The sequence below is a fragment of the Nelumbo nucifera genome, chromosome 2 (assembly GCF_055504915.1).
Source record: "Nelumbo nucifera cultivar China Antique chromosome 2, China Antique-T2T, whole genome shotgun sequence".
Taxonomy (NCBI): Eukaryota; Viridiplantae; Streptophyta; class Magnoliopsida; order Proteales; family Nelumbonaceae; genus Nelumbo; species Nelumbo nucifera.
The window spans coordinates 61,259,983-61,277,333 of NC_142650.1; the positions used below are offsets into that span (position 1 = coordinate 61,259,983).

Genomic DNA, 17,351 nt, shown 5'->3' on the forward strand with positions numbered 1-17,351 from the left:
TCATATTAATATAAATACAGCTTTCCAAGTTCAGACACACCTATTCAACTCTTCTTCTTCTCCTCAACCTAACTCTGGCATTATACACATGCATCCTACAATGGCAAGGCGCAATGAATTCCATCTCCTATGCAGATTATTGGAGTACAAGTTAAGTCCTGTAATAAAGAAACTATGGGTGACTAGGTGTAATATTTTTATCAATACCAGAATTGACAATTGAAGGTTCTAAGGCTGTATGAACAGGGGATACATGACAGAACTTTTCTATTTCCAAACCTCACCTTCAACAAGTGCCAGCCTATTTCAATAAATTTTAACATGCCTTTCATAAATCAAAATCAAATAGAATGCTCTTGTAATGTTCACAAGGGCAAATGAATAAGATTCCAAAGTTTAAATCAAGGCATTTAGACAATGTTTTGACACGGAAAAAAGAAGGTATAAGTAAAAGACTCTCAGAAGTAAAGTCAACTTCTAGTTTATCATGCAAGCACAAAAAATGTCCAAATGAGTTGAACAGAGGTAAACGAAAAGATTTCACCTCGGAAATCCATGAGGATTCATGATCAGATCAGGACAGATGCCACGTTCAGAAAAAGGAAAATCTTCTTGTTGGATAATGGTGCCACAAACACCTTTTTGTCCATGTCTGCTGCTGAATTTGTCACCAACCTAAGTGCGAAAAATCAATATCATCAATTGGACAGTTGAGACAAAACTTTACATTTCCAAGTTGATAGTCAAAGCTGAAATAAGAAAAGAACCTCTGGTCTACGGGTATGACGAATTAGAAATTTGATGCACAAATTATTATCCTTATCCGAGCAGAGTGCTACTCTATCAACTACAGCTGTCTCCCCTTGAGGACCTTTGTATGTTTGTCTAGTTGACTTGTAAGCACTGAATGTTACAAGAGTGGTTAGTAAACCTGGTATTTAAAGAATGTTTCTTGTAGGATCCAGCAGAGAAAAAAACAACTAACCTATCTGGTAATCCTGTTGGAGATGTAAACTTGTCCCTCGTATTGACTGGAGTTTCTTTATTGATGTAGATATCATGTGGCCTAATTATTTCCCCAGGTGCAGCAATTCCATCAGCATCGAGTATCTATACAAATGAAAAATCATGTAAGAAATCTAAAAACACAGAAGGTAACTAGATATTAAAAAGGAAAAGAAGACCAATGCAGATAAAGATATGACAAGACAAAGGATAAAAATATTCATTTGCTAGCTGCTTTATCCACATCTAGAAGGGGGGATATTATATGAATGTATGCAGCATTTCTTTGTTGAATAGAACAGGACAAAGTAAAGATAATAAGCTGAAAGAAACACAAAGGTATTGTATGAAATGAAACAAAAGAGAATGAAAAGAGCCCTATAATAACTCAGTTTCTTATCCAAATTCTGGAGTTATTGCATACTGAATAAATGGGAACACTGGATATGCTAAAATCTCTTAAGACACACTATAATAGCTATGCTGATATTTGTACTTCCATGAGGGTTAAATAAAAGGATCTACAACGCAGGAGATACCACACCCCCCCCCCCCTCCCTTTTGTTGGGGAGATAAGGAGACTACTTGGAATGCAATGTAAAGATGATAATAAAAGAATAACCATACAATGATACAAGGGTATCAACAAAATTTCTCCAGACCATAACAGTAACATAAAGTTTCTTTTTTGTTTGATCTGGTAACAAGATCATGAATCATATTGATGAAAAAATACAACTAAAAACAGATGGGAAGAAATTAAAGGTTGTGTCATATTACACGGACAAAGTTCCCTAATATGGTAAAATTGATTCACAAAATACATCTCACCCCTAGTAACCTCATGTCATGCCAAGGAGTCAGCAAGTTCTCTAGTACTACCAGAGAACTAGATTGACTCGTGCAGGAAAAAAACAGTACTGGTTCATATGGTTGACACCAGCAGTTGTATGACCATAAGAGACATAAAGCTCTATATTTTAATTGTTGCTAAGTTGGAATTTGAGATATAAATCCATGAATCTTCTAATAGATTTTTGAGTGACTTTTCCTTTTTAAATGGTAAAAAGATAAATGTACTAGTGTAAAAATATGGAGATAACTAAAAGCCCTTCGGGTGTCTAGAAAAGCCCAAGCCTCACAAAACAATACAACAAGATTGCTATATTAGGGCCCACAAACATTACTTCTCTTCAGTCTCCCCCATCCTCCAGGGGCATGCTTGCTTAACTATCAGCAATTGCATTGGCGGAATTATCTATCAAATGAAAAACAAAAGAAAAAGAAAAGAAATTGCATTATCTTAGTACCCATTTGCCCAATATGTTACTCAGAGCCCATGCTGCTCTAAACTAATACCTAAGTCTCTAAGGCTCATTGGATCAGCTTCATAAAAAAAGTAACATTACGAACACACTATCAGAACTGCAATATAGAGTTATCACCTGGCCTGAACCTGCATGCGTTCATTCCTTGGATTATCATGAATTATTACAGTCTTTGTTGAATAGCATGATGTTAAAATAGATGCCATTGACATTTCCTATTTAAGCCTTTTAACCTTTCTTGTTCCATATAGTTCTTTGGTTTTGACTTATCATGCATTATGTTTCTTTGAACACTCCATGGAGTTTCATAAACAGTTTTTTTTTTTTTTTTCTCAAGTGGCCTGTATTTTCCACATTATCCCTCTCCAAAGATATTAAGTAAATGAGATAGCAAAAGATTAAAAATTGTCTCCATAACAATTTCAAGAATTGTTTTCTGTAGAGATCATATAGGTCATGTTTCCACTTTATAATAAAACTAATATAATAGTGTGTCACGCAAACAAAAATTTAGACTGTTTAAATTGAGAGTGTGGAAATGGAAACAGAAATCTAGAGGTTCCTGGACTCTCTCAATAGAGGGATTCCAAAATGATAATATCATCCCTTAAGAATTTCAACCTATTTCATATAGATGGAATTCGACACATTAAAATATTCCATATGGAACAAAGAAACCAAAGGTGCTTATTAGAAAGACCAAATATGGAAGATCTGTATCAACATGTGTAGCTAGTACCTTTTCTGCATTGCTCCTCACTTTTTGAGGCCTAATTATTCTATCAGATGTGTCATTAGGATACCGTTGATTGATAGCAGATAACCTGTTCATCTCAGAACCATAGCAAAAGTTAATACAACCATTCAGAAAATAGAGATTTGATGGTGATGATACAAATAGTAAAACAAAATGAAAGCAACATTATGGATATGGTGAAATACTTTTTCATTACAATACAACGACCAAAACCACGATCAAGAGATGATTTGTTCATGACTATTGCATCCTCAATGTCATAACCACTATAACTCATAACAGCAACTGTTGCATTCTGCCCTGCCCCAAGCTTATCATAACCAACCTGAGATTATAAGGTCAGATTCACAACAGAGATTTTTTAATTGGAACACTTAACACTGTATTAATAAATATTAAAGAAAAGTATAACAAAAGTAAAAGAATATCACAAATCTTCCTCCCAGAAAGAGGAAAAGCCTACCTATGAAACCACCTTGCATGGCATAAATGAACTATAAACCCCCATCAATCAGATATTCGAGTAAAATGTTCCCACCAATAAAAAAGAAAACAAAAAGGAAGGCAAATAAGCCTTCACCAGGCTAATAATCACAGGACTCTGGGAGAACAATTTCCATCTATGCAGCCTCTTCCTTTCCTCTTGTGGTACGTATTTCTCATTTTTTTCAGAAATTCTAAATTTCACCTGATTCCCCCACCAATACTGGTTTAGAAAAGCTCTCTCCCTCACCCCTACTAGCCAAGCCATTAATTCCCCATTGTCTTCAATCTCTTCCTGAGGTTCAGTTCCTTCAGCCACCATAACCTCCATTTGGGCGCTATTTTTCACAACCAAGATTTTTGAGTAATCTATCATGCGATGAATTAGAGAATACTAACCAACTCAATTGTCCTTGTTGTCAGTAGTGGTCGCTGAGGATAGACTAAAAGGTAAAGTAATGTGTCCATCCGGCATAGCTGCAAGATGGAGATTCAGACCATATCAGTATGGCAAGAGGTGCACTATGCCAACAACATAAACAATATTCAGGAAGAAAAGGAAGGAGAATAAGCAAATAAATTACTGCAATCAGACCAATATCATACTGTACCTTGTCTAAGATGAGAGAAATAGTAATTAAAAAATGAATCGAGGCAAAAGAAATGATACTTGAAAGCAACAACACAGAAGTATTAAAGGATTTCAGGAAATAAGACAGTGCAAGTCATTAAAAATGACATATCTGACCCTAAGGATGAAGATTATGCAAATAAGTACGGAAATATTGAAGCCACCATTACCCTTGGATTTTACCATATCACTGATTCAAAAAGACTTCCTGCCCAATGTTATGAATGTGAAGAATCCTGGTGTATTGTATTACTATAGTCCCTGCCATACATAGTCTTGTTCTTATCATATTCTTTGTATTTCTATTTCAGCCCCTCTAAGGGCTCTTTTGTATTTTATTCTTTTTATCTTTTAGTCCTCCAAGGACTCTTATGTAATTCTCGATATTATTTAATATATATGGCTCTTTGGGATAGGGGTCAAGTAATCTGTTCAGACACCCCTAAGAACTCCTGCTCTTCTCTTTTGAACTGGTTTGGTGACATGGTACCAGAGCAGGTCGTGCCTACCAGTTGTGGATCTCTCTTGTTTCCTGGATATTAGAGGACAGTTTGAGGGATTGTTTGGCCTCTATTAAACTCAGTTTGAAGATTGTTTGAGGGCTGCTCTGATCAACTGAAGGTAATAAGTTTTCTCTGGAAAAGACACCCAACAGGTCAGTATTTATTTGATTTAATCAAATCGGCTGGTTCAATCAGCTCAAGACTCTATGGTTGGTGCCCCCCTAGACTTCTCTCACGGTGGGTTTTATCTGAATTGAAGTCCGAGTTATTTTTGCTAGGGTTTTGATCCCATTAGGTGTGTACAGTCCTTGTTTGACTGCCTTCGATTTAAACTCTCCTTAGTATGATTTCAGCAATGCAATCACAATCAGCCATTGATTTGAACAATATTCACCAGTTCTTCTACTCATTAGCATCAATTTCAGTACTGTGAATCTTGTTTTGAACTGTGGTTGTAATCTGGAAAGGCTGAGAAGGCTGCTATTATTCCCGTAAAGTTTGATGGAACTAACTACAGCATGTGGAAGTTCCATTTCAATTTCTTTGGTGAGGGAAACGATCTGGAGGGATATTTGAATAGAAAGGTCACTATGCCGGATGAGACAGATGCGGAGACCTGTTCACAATGGAAGCTTGATAATGGGAAAATTGTCTCTTGGATACTCAGTTGGATGGTATCTCATATTGCAGTACCCATGAGAAGAACACATATTGCCTATGAGACACATGCATACTTGGAGAAAGCATATTATCAATCCAATATGTCAAGACAATATCAGATTGAGTCTGAGATTTTTTCTTATTGTCAAGGAGATAGGAAGATACAAGAACATTATGCTGGTTTCCTTGACTTGTGGGAAGAATTTGAACTTATCTACATAGAATCCTCAGACTCCGTAGAAAATGTCAAGTATCTCCAAAAGCATTTTGAGAAGATGAAGAAGAGGAATGTTTGCACCTATTGTAAACAGCATGTTCACATAATTCTGGACTGCACAGTTAGGTTATCTAAGGGTATTCAGAAAAAGAACCAGCCACGTGCATATCAAGTATCTGATGGGCAAACCACTGGCATCTCTTCTGCCTTTTCTTCTATCGGCTTGCTTGGTGAGTTCTCTGGATAATGTTGCTCTCAGTCTCACACTTGGATCATTGATTCAGGAGCAAATAATCATATGATTGGTGCCTACCTCGAACCCCCAAATAACACTTCTGAGACCATCCATAGACATATCATTATGCCAATGGTGAAAAATTGAATATCATTGGTTGTAATGACTTGTCCCTTAAGCTTTCACTTAATGCCTCCTTTCCCCTTTCCAAAACCCTTTTTTTTACTAACCTTACTACTAATCTGATTTTTTGTTGGACAACTTGTTGATGAAGATCATACACTTATATTTTCTCACGATGGTTGTTTGATGTGGGGCTGGTACACCAGGAAGGTGAAAGGGAAGGGGTGTAGGTTGGGACAACTTTTTGTGTTGGAGTTCGAGAATCCTCAAGCATCATCTTCTGCTTACTTTAGTTCATCTTCTTCTAGTTCTTTTGTTGGACAAAGAAAAAATATTTAAGAGTTATAGCATAAACAATTGGGCCCCCCTCATTCTGAACATTTAAAGTAAGAGTCGCTCATACCCTTTTCTCACACATCTGAGCATGCCACCTCACCATTCTGAATATAAGCAATTAGTTCATCATCTTCTTGTTGTTTAGGTAAGAGTCACTCTTTACCCTTTTCTCACACATCTGAGCATGCCACCTCACCATTTGAGATCATACATAGTGATGATTAGGCTTCATCTATAGTTTCTTAGCTCGGACACAAGTACTTTGTTTTGCCATGGTACGAGTCCAATTTCAGTCTCATGTGCATATTCTCCAAGGGGAGAATACACCGATGGAGACATTCTATCTTATCTGAAAAATCATGGTATACAAGTTCAACAGAGTTGCCTAGATACACCTCAACAAAATGGAGTGGTCGAGCATAATATGCCTCAATGTTATGGCGCGCCTTTGTTTTGCCCCATTGTTTTAAAAGTGCAAGGCACAAAAAAGGCATAAGGGCCAATTTGTGCCCGAGGCGCAAGGCGAGGCACACACCTTTTTGAAGAAAAACGCAAAAAAAGATTAAAAAAAAAAATCAGACAATTCAAAAAATTCAAAATGCAAAAAAATAAAAAAATATTAAACATAATATTAATAGGATATATAAACTTAAGTTTTATAATTAATGTTTTAAAAAACCAATTATCTAAAATTAAAATGCATAAAAAAACATGTAAAGCCCATAATCTCTTTTTTTCCTCAATTGCATTACTTCAAGTAGCTAAGGTGATATAAAACAGATTACATTCCTAATTCTACGAGTCACTTTTGTGCCATGCCCAGTGTTTTAAAAGTGCAAGGTGCAAAAAAAGCACAAAGGCCAATTTGCACCCGAGGTGCAAGGCGAGGCGTGCGCCTTTTTAAGCATGGCAGAAACTGCAAAAAAAAAACTAAAATTAAAAAAAATGCGAAAAATTAAAAAAATAATAAAAAATATTAAGCATAATGTTTAAAAAAACCTAATATCTAAAATTAAAATACATAAACATGACATGTAAAGCGTATTCAAATAAAAATAAAAGCAAGCATATAAAGCATTTCCAAGCATGTAAAACCCAAAATCTCTTTTTTTTTTCCTTAATTGCATTGCTTCAAGTAGCTAATGTGATGTAAAACATATTGCATTCATGATTCTATGAGTCACCTTTGTACCCCGCCCCTCGAGGCAAGCCCGAACAAGTCTATGTGAGGGTTTGAAATTCTTATTTCACACATAAAAAATAATGATTTTATAACTTTCATTGCCTTTTAAGAAGATATTTTATTGCAATGAATGAAGATATTTTCATGTGAGAAATAAGAATTTCAAACAATAAAATAGACTTGTTCGGGCTTGCCTCGAGGGGTATGGTCAGGGGTCTAGGGGTGGAGCCCCCGGCCCATCCGAAAAAAAGCAAAAAGCGCAAAATTTTAAAAAGGCACAAGCCTAGGCACACCAGGTGTGCGGCGTGCGCCTTTTGAAAGGGGTGCACATAGGACCTAGGCGAGGCGCATACCCCAAGATGCACCTCACCTGTGCGCTTAGGCGCGCCTTTTAAATCACTGGCCACGCCCCTTGAGGCAAGCCCAAACAAGTCCATGTTAGGGTCTTAAACTCTTAATTCTCATACAAAACATAATGATTTTATAATTTTAATTGCCTTTTAAGAAGATATTTTATTAAGATGAATGAATGAACAACATTAGCAAAATGGGGGTTCTCGGAGAATTAATAATTATTTTTTGTGTGAGAATTAAGAATTTAAGACCCTAAGATGATCTTATTTTGGTTTGCCTCGAGGGGTGCAATCGGGGGTCCAGGGGAAGAGCCCTCAGCCCAACTGCTAGTCTCAATAGCAGAAAAGCGTAAAGTTTTCAAAAGGCACAAGCCTGGGCCAAGGTACAAGGAGCATCAGGCGTGCACCATTTAAATCACTACTTTGTTCATCTTCTGCCCTATGAATGTTTCAAGTTATATACACAATCTGCCATGTGTTCCTTTGTTGGCTATAGTCCAGATCACAAAGGATTTATTTGGTATGATCCCTCAGCTTGTCAGATTCATGTATCTCAAAATGTTATTTTTCTTGAGTATATTTTGCAGAATTTTGGTGTGTTCCTTTGTTGGCTATATTCCTTTGTTGCTAGATTATCTGCAACATTCGTCTCTGTTTTGCAGAATTTTGATTCAGAAGATGTCTCACCTTTATTTGGTGTGAAGGATTTTCTCGTCTTCTCTCACAAAAGGTTATGTGCTCCAGATCCTATGCCTACAACCTCACCTCTAATTGGTTCAAATCATCACTCTTTTGATACTCCTATAATTGATGTTCCCCCATATTCTATTTACATTGCTATTGTTACCCCTTCGTTGTTCTTCTCATATTTCTAGACCTCCTAATCGCTATGGTTTTCCTTCAAACCATAGCTCCTTGTCTACTGTGTTATCTACCACAGATATTCCCTGTTCGTATCAGCAAGCGAATACCAGTTCTCATTAGAGAAAAGCTATGGATGTAGAAATACATGCATTACATGACAATGACACTTGGGATCTAGTGATTCCCCCTTTAGATGCATTTTGTCATTGGAAGTCGTTGAGTCTACACTATTAAGCTGAAGTCCAATGGTTTCATTAGACCGGTACAAGGCTCATCTTGTTGCTCAGGGTTATACCCAAGAATATGACATTAACTACGAAGAGACATTCGCTCTAGTTGCCAAGATTACTACAGTCTATGTTCTCTTGGCTCTTTTAGTCGGGCTTTCATGGTCTATTTATCAGCTTGACGTGATGAATGCCTTTCTTCATGGCGAAGTAAAGGAAACAGTGTACATGAAACCTCCACCTAGATATAGGCTCCCCGAGCATGGTTTAAGAAATTTCAGGATGTTGGTGGTAAAGGAAATAAAGAGTACCACAGATCACTCTCTTTTTGTCTGTCAAAGATCTTAAGGTATCACAATTCTTCTGTTGTAAATGATGAGGATGGAATCCAGGAACTCAAATCTCTTCTTCATAATTCCTTTCATATGAAATATTCTTCTAATCACAATTCTTCTATTCCCATACTTATTTCTTGGAATTGGAGGCTCAACATAGTAATCGCGGCTACTTTGTTTGTTAGCAAAAATATGCTTCTAATCTTATTAAACTTGCTGGTATTATGGACTCCAAACAAGTTGACACACCTTTGGAGCTCAATGTTAAGTTGTCTAAGACAGAGAGCAACTTGCTACCTGATGCTACTCAATATCGGCAACTTGTTGGTTCTCTTATTTATTTCACCATAACCCATCTCGACATCTCTCATGTGGTTCAAGTTGTGAGTTAATTTGCTTGAGCTCCTCGTCAACCCCACATGACAGTTGTACATCGAATTATTCGTAATGTTCGTGAAGCTGAATCTCAAGGACTCTTCTTTCCTTCCACCTCTCCGATTCAGCTGAGGGCTTATGCTAACGCAGGGTGGTGTGTCTTTATGGTAGACTCTAACACAAGTGCCATAAAGATTGCATCCAATCCAATGTTCCATGAGAGGACTAAGCATATTAAAGTGGATGTCACTTCATTAGAGACTTGCTTCTTGCTGGCTCCATCTCTCTTCCTCATGTAGCTTCAGACCTCCAGATTTTTTATATATTTACGAAGCCCATGACAAGATCTAGACATCTGTTTCTTGTGGGCAAACCGATGCTTATGTTCCAGCATCAGTTTGAGGGGGAGTGTGAAGAATTCTAATGTATTGTATTACTATAGTCCCTGCTATACATAGTCCTGTTCTTTTCATATTCTTTGTATTTCTATTTCAGCCCCTCTAAGGGCGCTTTTGTATTTTCTACTTTTTATCTTTTAGTCCTCCAAGGACTCTTATGTAATTCTTGATATTATTTAACATATATGGCTCTTTGGGGTGGGGGTCGAGTAATCTGTTCATACACACCTAAGAACTCTTGCTCTTCTCTTTCAAACTGGTTTGGTGACAATGAATATTTAAATCATATACATAAATCAAAAAGTTAAATCAAATCGAATTGTTAGTAGTACAGTATATTTAAATCATTTACAAACTTGTCAAAAAGCTGAATATAGATTTTTTTTTTTTTTGATAAATAACTATCATTAGATTTCATTAGAAGAAAAGGATTACTTCTGTTACAAGCATCCCAGCGTGAGGCACGAGGTGCAGCCTCACTTTTTAAAAAATATATATAGCAGATTTACAAATGGGACCACTACATCTGATCCCTAGTTACCCCTTGCTTAGTAGAGAATCAGCCAGTTCATTGGCCTCCCTTCCCACCCACTGTATTCTCGCCGATAAGGGCAACTTTTGGCCCCTAATATCAATAAAAATAAATTTTGTAATATAATTTCTAGAATAGGCTACTTTTTTGAGAAAAAATATCAAATGAGGGCAAAAATACTGTTTGCCTCCTTCCTCCTTGCAAACTTTTCCCCACCCCCGATCTCCCCCACCTTCTTCTTCTTCTTCTTCTTTGCAGAGGGATCTCACCGTTCTGCTCTGAGTTTGAAACAACTCAGATGTGAAGAAGAAGAGAGAGAGAGAGAGAGAAAGGGTATTAACAGTTTCTACTTACCCTCTCGCTTGGCGTCTCTTTGAAACCCCAACCATCGAATCCTGAGCTGAAGCTGCGCTGCGGCTGCTAAAAAGCTCAGAGTCTGAACAGGGCTTAGTATCTGAATCACTTTGGTTGCAGTGTTTGCTTGTAGCAAGTCTGACTTCCAGCAAAATCTCGAACTCAGTTATCATGCTTTCAGGCACAGAATTGGCATTCCCCGCCTCCCCACCTCAGAATTTCAGACAGGGGTGGCGCCACTACGCTCTCCTGTAGCCTCGCTAGTTCCATCCTCTCCTCTCTCTGCACTTGGTCCTGCGACAAGTCCCCAACGGAATTGGCAACGAGCCGGAACACCAGTCCAAGTCTGAATCCGCCGATCCAGAACAAGGCCCGCTCTAAGGAGCTGAACCAGGGGGGCAGCAACACGAGGAACACATCCCTGTGAGCCGCTCTGGATTTCTCCTCCAAGTACTGTTGGTAGTGTGTCAGGACCCTCACGATGAGATCTGTAAGGTCCTGCTCGCGTGAATCGTTCGAAGGAAGGAGGTGAATAGGATTTTTGCCCTGATTTGATATTTTTTTTAAAAAAAAGTAACCTATTTTAGAGATTATATTAAAAAAAATTATTTTTATTGATATTAGGGGTCAAAAGTTGCCCTTATCGGCAAGAACCCCTAATTATAATCATCTGTTGTGTGATCCATTTAAACTTCATTTCATTTCTTGTACACCATGTCCCATTGGTCCTGAAAGTATGGCTTTTAAATTTCCTTCCTTGTCTCTTACAGCCCCTCTTATGCTAGACAGACCTGGGTTGCCTTGGCTGCTCCCATCAAAGTTTAGTTTCAACCAATCTTCAATGGGAGGAATCCAAACCGACATTGCTTTAATTTTTTGTACTGCACTAAAGGCTATGAAGTTCCAATTCATCCAGATATCATCGAAAGAGAAACAATTCAAGAGGTCCAATTTTTGCAACCAATATATAACCCTGATCATAACACACTCCATAATCTGTTGTTTACTTCTTTCCTTCTCTTGGAAGATTCTTGCATTTCTTTCTTCCCATAATGTCCAGATCACTGCTGTTGTAGTGCATCTCCACATTATTCTTCCCCTTCTCTTCAAAAATCCAAAGGTTGATGGATCAAACAGCATTTTAATCTCTGTTGGCATATCCAACCTACACTCAAACAACGAAAAAAACTAATCCCGGATTTCTTTAGCAAATGAGCCAGAAATTAGAAGATGAATGCAAGATTCACCGTCGGATTTACATAGAGAGCACCGATTTGGGGAAATACATAGAGAAGGTCTTTTCTTGCAATGAATCCAAAGTGTTAATTTCTTTCCAAGGAAAGGACAAAGAGGAGGGGGACTAGCAAAGAGCTTTAAAAAAGGATGCACAAGAAAAAATGCCTTCAGGACTTGGGCACCAAAGTCATCTATTAGAATTAGTAGGCTCTAAGAAAACTTTATCAAGGAGAAGAAGCTCTGAAACCAAAGTGTTAATTTATCAACGAAAAAAACTAATCCCGGATTTCTTTAGTAAATGAGCCAGAAATTAGAAGATGAATGCAAGATTCACCGTCGGATTTACATAGAGAGCACCAATTTGGGGAAATACATAGAGAAGGTCTTTTCTTGCAATGAATCCAAAGTGTTAATTTTCCCAAGAGCCACTTTCCAACAAAGAGCCTTACTTTTAGGGGGAATCGGCTGAACCCAAATTTCTTTCCAAGGAAAGGACAAAGAGGAGGGGGACTAGCAAAGAGCTTTAAAAAAGGATGCACAAGAAAAAATGCCTTCAGGACTTGGGCACCAAAGTCATCTATTAGAATTAGTAGGCTCTAAGAAAACTTTATCAAGGAGAAGAAGCTCTGAAACCAATAAGCCTCCTCACCCCTCAACCCCTCCGAAACCCAAGATCCCCATTAAGATTCAAAGGCAAAGAAGGAAGAACAAGAAAAAGCTGAGTATAGATTACTAAAAGGCTAAATATACAAGAAGGTAGTTTACCATGTTTTTAATCCATATCTACAATACACGTACCTAAAACAACAGAATTTACTGCTTGGACAATAAAAGCCTAAGATGATACGATCACATTGACTAATTATTGAAAAAAAAGGATCAAGTTTGACTTTAAAGTCAAATAATTCACATACAATGGCTCTTTAACGTACATATGATAGAAAATAAATCCAATGTCTTTTCTTAAATTATGTGAACAAATCATTTCCTAGTAAGGACTTTAAAACAAGTCTCCCTTGACAAAATGGAGTATAAACAAAAAATGACAAAGTAGGGAACTGATTCTTAATTGAATTTATTAGATTTTATGAATCAAATCATAGGATCCATCTCCTTCCTCAAGAAAAAGAAAAAGACAATGCTCTAAGTCTTCTTCCCAATGATTTAAAAGACTCGCGTAGGTGCACAGGTGAAGCGCATTTTAGGGTATGCACCTCACCTAGGTCCTAGGTGCAGCCCTTTCAAAAGGTACATGAATGGTGCGCATAGACGTGTGCCTTCGAAAATTTGATGCTTTTTTGCTTTTTTTTAACAGAGCACCTTTTGAATATTCGTTCGCTCACCGAACCCTAAAAAGCACATTTTAGGGTTTGCTTTTTTGCTTTTTTTTTAACAGAGTGCCTTTTGAAAATTTGATGCTTTGAAATTTTCATTCATTCTAATAAAATATTTTCTTAAAAAGCAATAAAAAGTATAAATTCATTATTTTTTTTGTGAGAGAACTAAGAATTTAACACCTAACATGGACTTGTTTGGGCTAGCCTCAAGGGGCGTGGCACAAAGGCGGCTCGTAGAATCAGGACTGTAATATGTTTTACATAACATTAGCTACTTGAAGTAATGCAATTGAGTGAAAAAAGTGATTAGAGGTTATACATGCTTGAAAACGTTTTATATGTTTGAATTGCAGTACTTCAAGGAGCTAATGTGATGTAAAATCCCTTTCCCTTTTCTATCCATCAATTCTTTAAGAGGGAATGGTCGTAAAAAACTTCAAAACAAGAGATTAGAGAAATGGAGTTCATGCAGGCAGGTCAGTGGAGGAGAATCAAGGAGAAGGTCAACCTGAAGGTAAGGGAAGCGAAAAAGGGTACAATATTGCTGGAAGGATTAGAAGTGATCGAGTGGCTAAGAGAGTTCATAGCTGGAGCCTGTTCAAAAGGGAAGCAGATAAACTGGCAGGATTTTAGTACATTAGATGGGAGAAGATATGTTGTTGAATGTAAGAGGAATAGAAAAGGCTTCTTCATAGCTTTGGCTGAAATTTTTGGTGAGGGACGAAGGCAACCGCTGTGTCTACCAGCAGGAAAACAGAGCCAAGGATGGGGGGAAGTTGACTGGTTGCTCAAAGAGTAGCAAATGATAAAAAAATCCTCCATAAGGGAGGAGAAGGCATATCTTAGCAACAGCAGCGTAGAACAAGGGTCAGTGGTCAAGGCAAAAACAAAAGGCCAATGCAGAATGGTGGGAGGTCTAGAGAGAGAAGAGTGGGATAGTAAGTTTGTGATAAAAGCCAAGGAAAAGGTTAATAACTGGAGGAGGGTAGCTGATTTACTGGAAACCAGGTTGAAGCTGAAGAGTGTCTTCATAGTAACCCCCTACGATAATAGTAAAGCCCTCCTAGATCCAGTAGAGAATGAATTGGAAATATCAGCTATCAATGTTCAGGCTGATTTCGGATCATTCACAGTCTTTAAATGGAATCCAACATCCAACTCCAAGGATTTATTTGTCGAAGATGGTGTGGTGGTGCGTGTAATAGGCTTGCCTTTTCATCTGTGGAAACAAGTAGCAGAGTCTATAGCAGTATTGTGTGGAGGAATCTTGAAAGGAGCTTTCTGGGGTGATCTTTATTCAGTAGCAATCCTGCTAAGTGGTGTGAAACCAGAAGACATTCCACGAAAGGTAGAGGTACGAACAGAGGAGAGTTTTGTCTCTGTGTGGCTAGCATCCTCCATTGAAGCAGGGCTGTGGAAGGAGGCTCGTATGGTAGGAGGGGAGGAGGAAGAAGAAGCATTGCGTGGACTTGTGAGATTGGTTAATTCAAATGGGAAGGAATGTTTCACTAAAAAGGGCTAACAAATTCTGGGAAGACAAAAAGCTTTGGGGCAGATGGAAGGTCAAACCTGTAGAAAGCAAGAAAAGGCTATGACAAATGGCAATTCTTTTGCAAAGGTGGTGTCGGGGGAAATAGACAAAAATTTACCAGTGTCTAAAGGGAGAGGGCTGAACCAGCAACCTCAGACAGGGAGGGTTGCTGGTTTGACCATTAAAATAGGGGGGCGTGATTTGTTAAGAGGTCACGTGGGAGGAAAAGACTTAGAAAATGGGCCCAGTCGAGTGGATCCCTTTTCTGGTAGGCTGGAGAAGGCAACTCAGGTAAAGGCTTTAAAGTTGGGTTCTTATATTACAAGTTTTGAGCCCAAGGCCCATTACAAGACAGATGGGCCAAGGGACCCTTTAAGTAAGCACGTGACCGGTAAGAGGGATGAGCTGATAGACGAGATTAAGCGTCTATCTTCTTCTACCCCGAATCCCTCCTTTCGGTCGAACAGTTCAGGCACAAAATCTCAAGACTCTCAGTCGCGAGGCTCTCTACAGTGGGTCCCATCCAACCTGGCGAACTGTCTCTCACCAGATAGGCGCAACACGAGATACCTGAAGCCTAGTGATTTGAACAAAACAGGGTTTGAAGATTGGTTTAGTGAACAAAACAGCAGTGACGATTCTGATAGAGACGAAACTTTAAGTTTGGGAAGTTTGTCTCCGAAAAGCATCAATGATTTACTTGAAATAGAAAGTTTGCATACACAGCTGTTGTATTTAGAGGAAGAGATTGAAGAGGCAGGTGGCGGGAAGACAAGAAATGGCGAAGAAAATGGTCCTAAAGATGTTAAAACTCTTTTTCCCTTCGTCGAGGGAGCTGACCCTGAGTCTAATGAATTACAGGATGTTGGTGGAGAGGGACAAGAATCGGCCGTGAGGATGGATGTGGGTATTCCAGTGTCGGAAACACAGAGAAAGGATTTCCAAGTGGGTAGGTCGTCAGGAAGTGATTCTTTCACTATGTCTACATCACAACTTTGTCCAAAAAGGGGAAAGGCCTTAAAACCATTTGTTGCCTATCAGCAACTCAATTCCAGTGATTCTAGTCCTACCCCCGTCCTACCAGGTATGGGTGTCAATTCTTTTTTAGGTACTGACTTGTCTGCTATGCCTGTAACAGATATTCCAGCTTCCCATCCAGGAGGTTCTGATGCAAGAGAGAGGGTGATAGTGGAAGGAAGAGAGAGGGTGATAGAAGGAAGTAGTAAGGGGGAGGCAGACAGAATTTGGGAGTTGATCTGTACAATGATGGAGGTACTAAAAAAAAGGAAGGATTCTTAGAGAGATGCTGTAGCCAAAATAAGTTTGAGCAGGGTAAAATTCTTCCTTAGACATTGGCTGGAAAGAATGGAGAAAAGAAAGAGGATGATTGTTGTATTAGGAAGTGGGGGAAAAAAGGAACAAAGAACAAAAAAAGATCTGAAGTGAAAAGGCTAATCTCAGACATTGAGGGAGATTTAGTATTTAGTGGTAGAGGGGATAGAAGGAAGGGCCTAAAATGAGGAGATTATGGCCTTTTCATGGGCTTTTTGCTATTTTGTCTCGACAAAAATTATTAGCTAGAATGTAAGAGGGTTAGGGAGTGCAAGAAAGAGAAGGGTGATCAAAGACCTACTCCGAAGGGAAAAACCCGATATTGTGCTGTTACAAGAATCCAAAATGATGGAATTAGATGGGAGATGGGTGAGGAGTTTCTGGAGGTCTAGAATGTAGACCTCCTTGGGGAGCCTCAAGGGGGATCGTAACAATGTGGAGGGAGGATGTGGTGGAAGTAGTGGAAGAATTGATAGGCAGATTCTCAGTTTCCATTAAGTGTAAGAATGTAGAGGATGGGTGTGTATGGGTCTTAACCAATGTTTATGGCCCTAATTCCTATAGAGAGAGGAATAAGATGTGGAAGGAACTATTCGCAATCAAGGGGCTATGGGATGGCCCTTGGTGCTTGGGTGGGGATTTTAATGTCATTAGATTCTCTAATGAAACCAGTAATCCCCAACAAGTAGTTACAACAAGCATGAGGAAATTTAATGGTTTTATTGAAGAATGTGAAGTTAAGGAAATACCTCTACTGCAAGCCAGTTACACTTGATCCAACCTTCAGGAAACCACTTTGTGTCCGAAGTTGGACAGGTTCTTATTTAACCTTGCCTGGGAGAATAGTTTGGAAAACTTGGTTGCTAGAGTGTTACCCAGGATCACCTCCGATCACTGTCCTATCCAGATAGGTACTAAGTTTTTTCCTACAGGATCCAAACCTTTTAGATTCGAAAATATGTGAAGGATTGGTGGGGTGAGGAGGAGAGGGGAGTAAGATGGAAGGGGATCAAGTT

The 17,351-nt window shown here is 38.6% G+C and overlaps 1 protein-coding gene and 1 pseudogene across 4 annotated transcripts in view; both read right to left on the bottom strand.

Annotated features, from left to right (window-relative positions):
• NRPC2 (nuclear RNA polymerase C2) overlaps positions 1–17,351 on the bottom strand; it is a 111,768-nt gene that overhangs the window by 27,092 nt on the left and 67,325 nt on the right. For 3 of the 4 annotated variants that reach the window (XM_088897649.1, XM_088897650.1, XM_010244320.3), the window contains 6 exons: positions 3,973–4,050; positions 3,276–3,415; positions 3,073–3,157; positions 986–1,110; positions 768–903; positions 545–675 (listed from right to left, as the gene is read on the bottom strand). In XM_088897649.1, the coding sequence (XP_088753775.1) occupies positions 545–675; positions 768–903; positions 986–1,110; positions 3,073–3,157; positions 3,276–3,415; positions 3,973–4,050 (695 nt within the window). Of the gene's footprint in view, positions 1–59; positions 159–544; positions 676–767; positions 904–985; positions 1,111–3,072; positions 3,158–3,275; positions 3,416–3,972; positions 4,051–17,351 lie in introns of those variants that run through there. The other variant, XM_088897651.1, reaches the window with a different exon arrangement.
• Positions 10,892–11,763, bottom strand: LOC148802263 (protein ZW2-like; annotated as a pseudogene).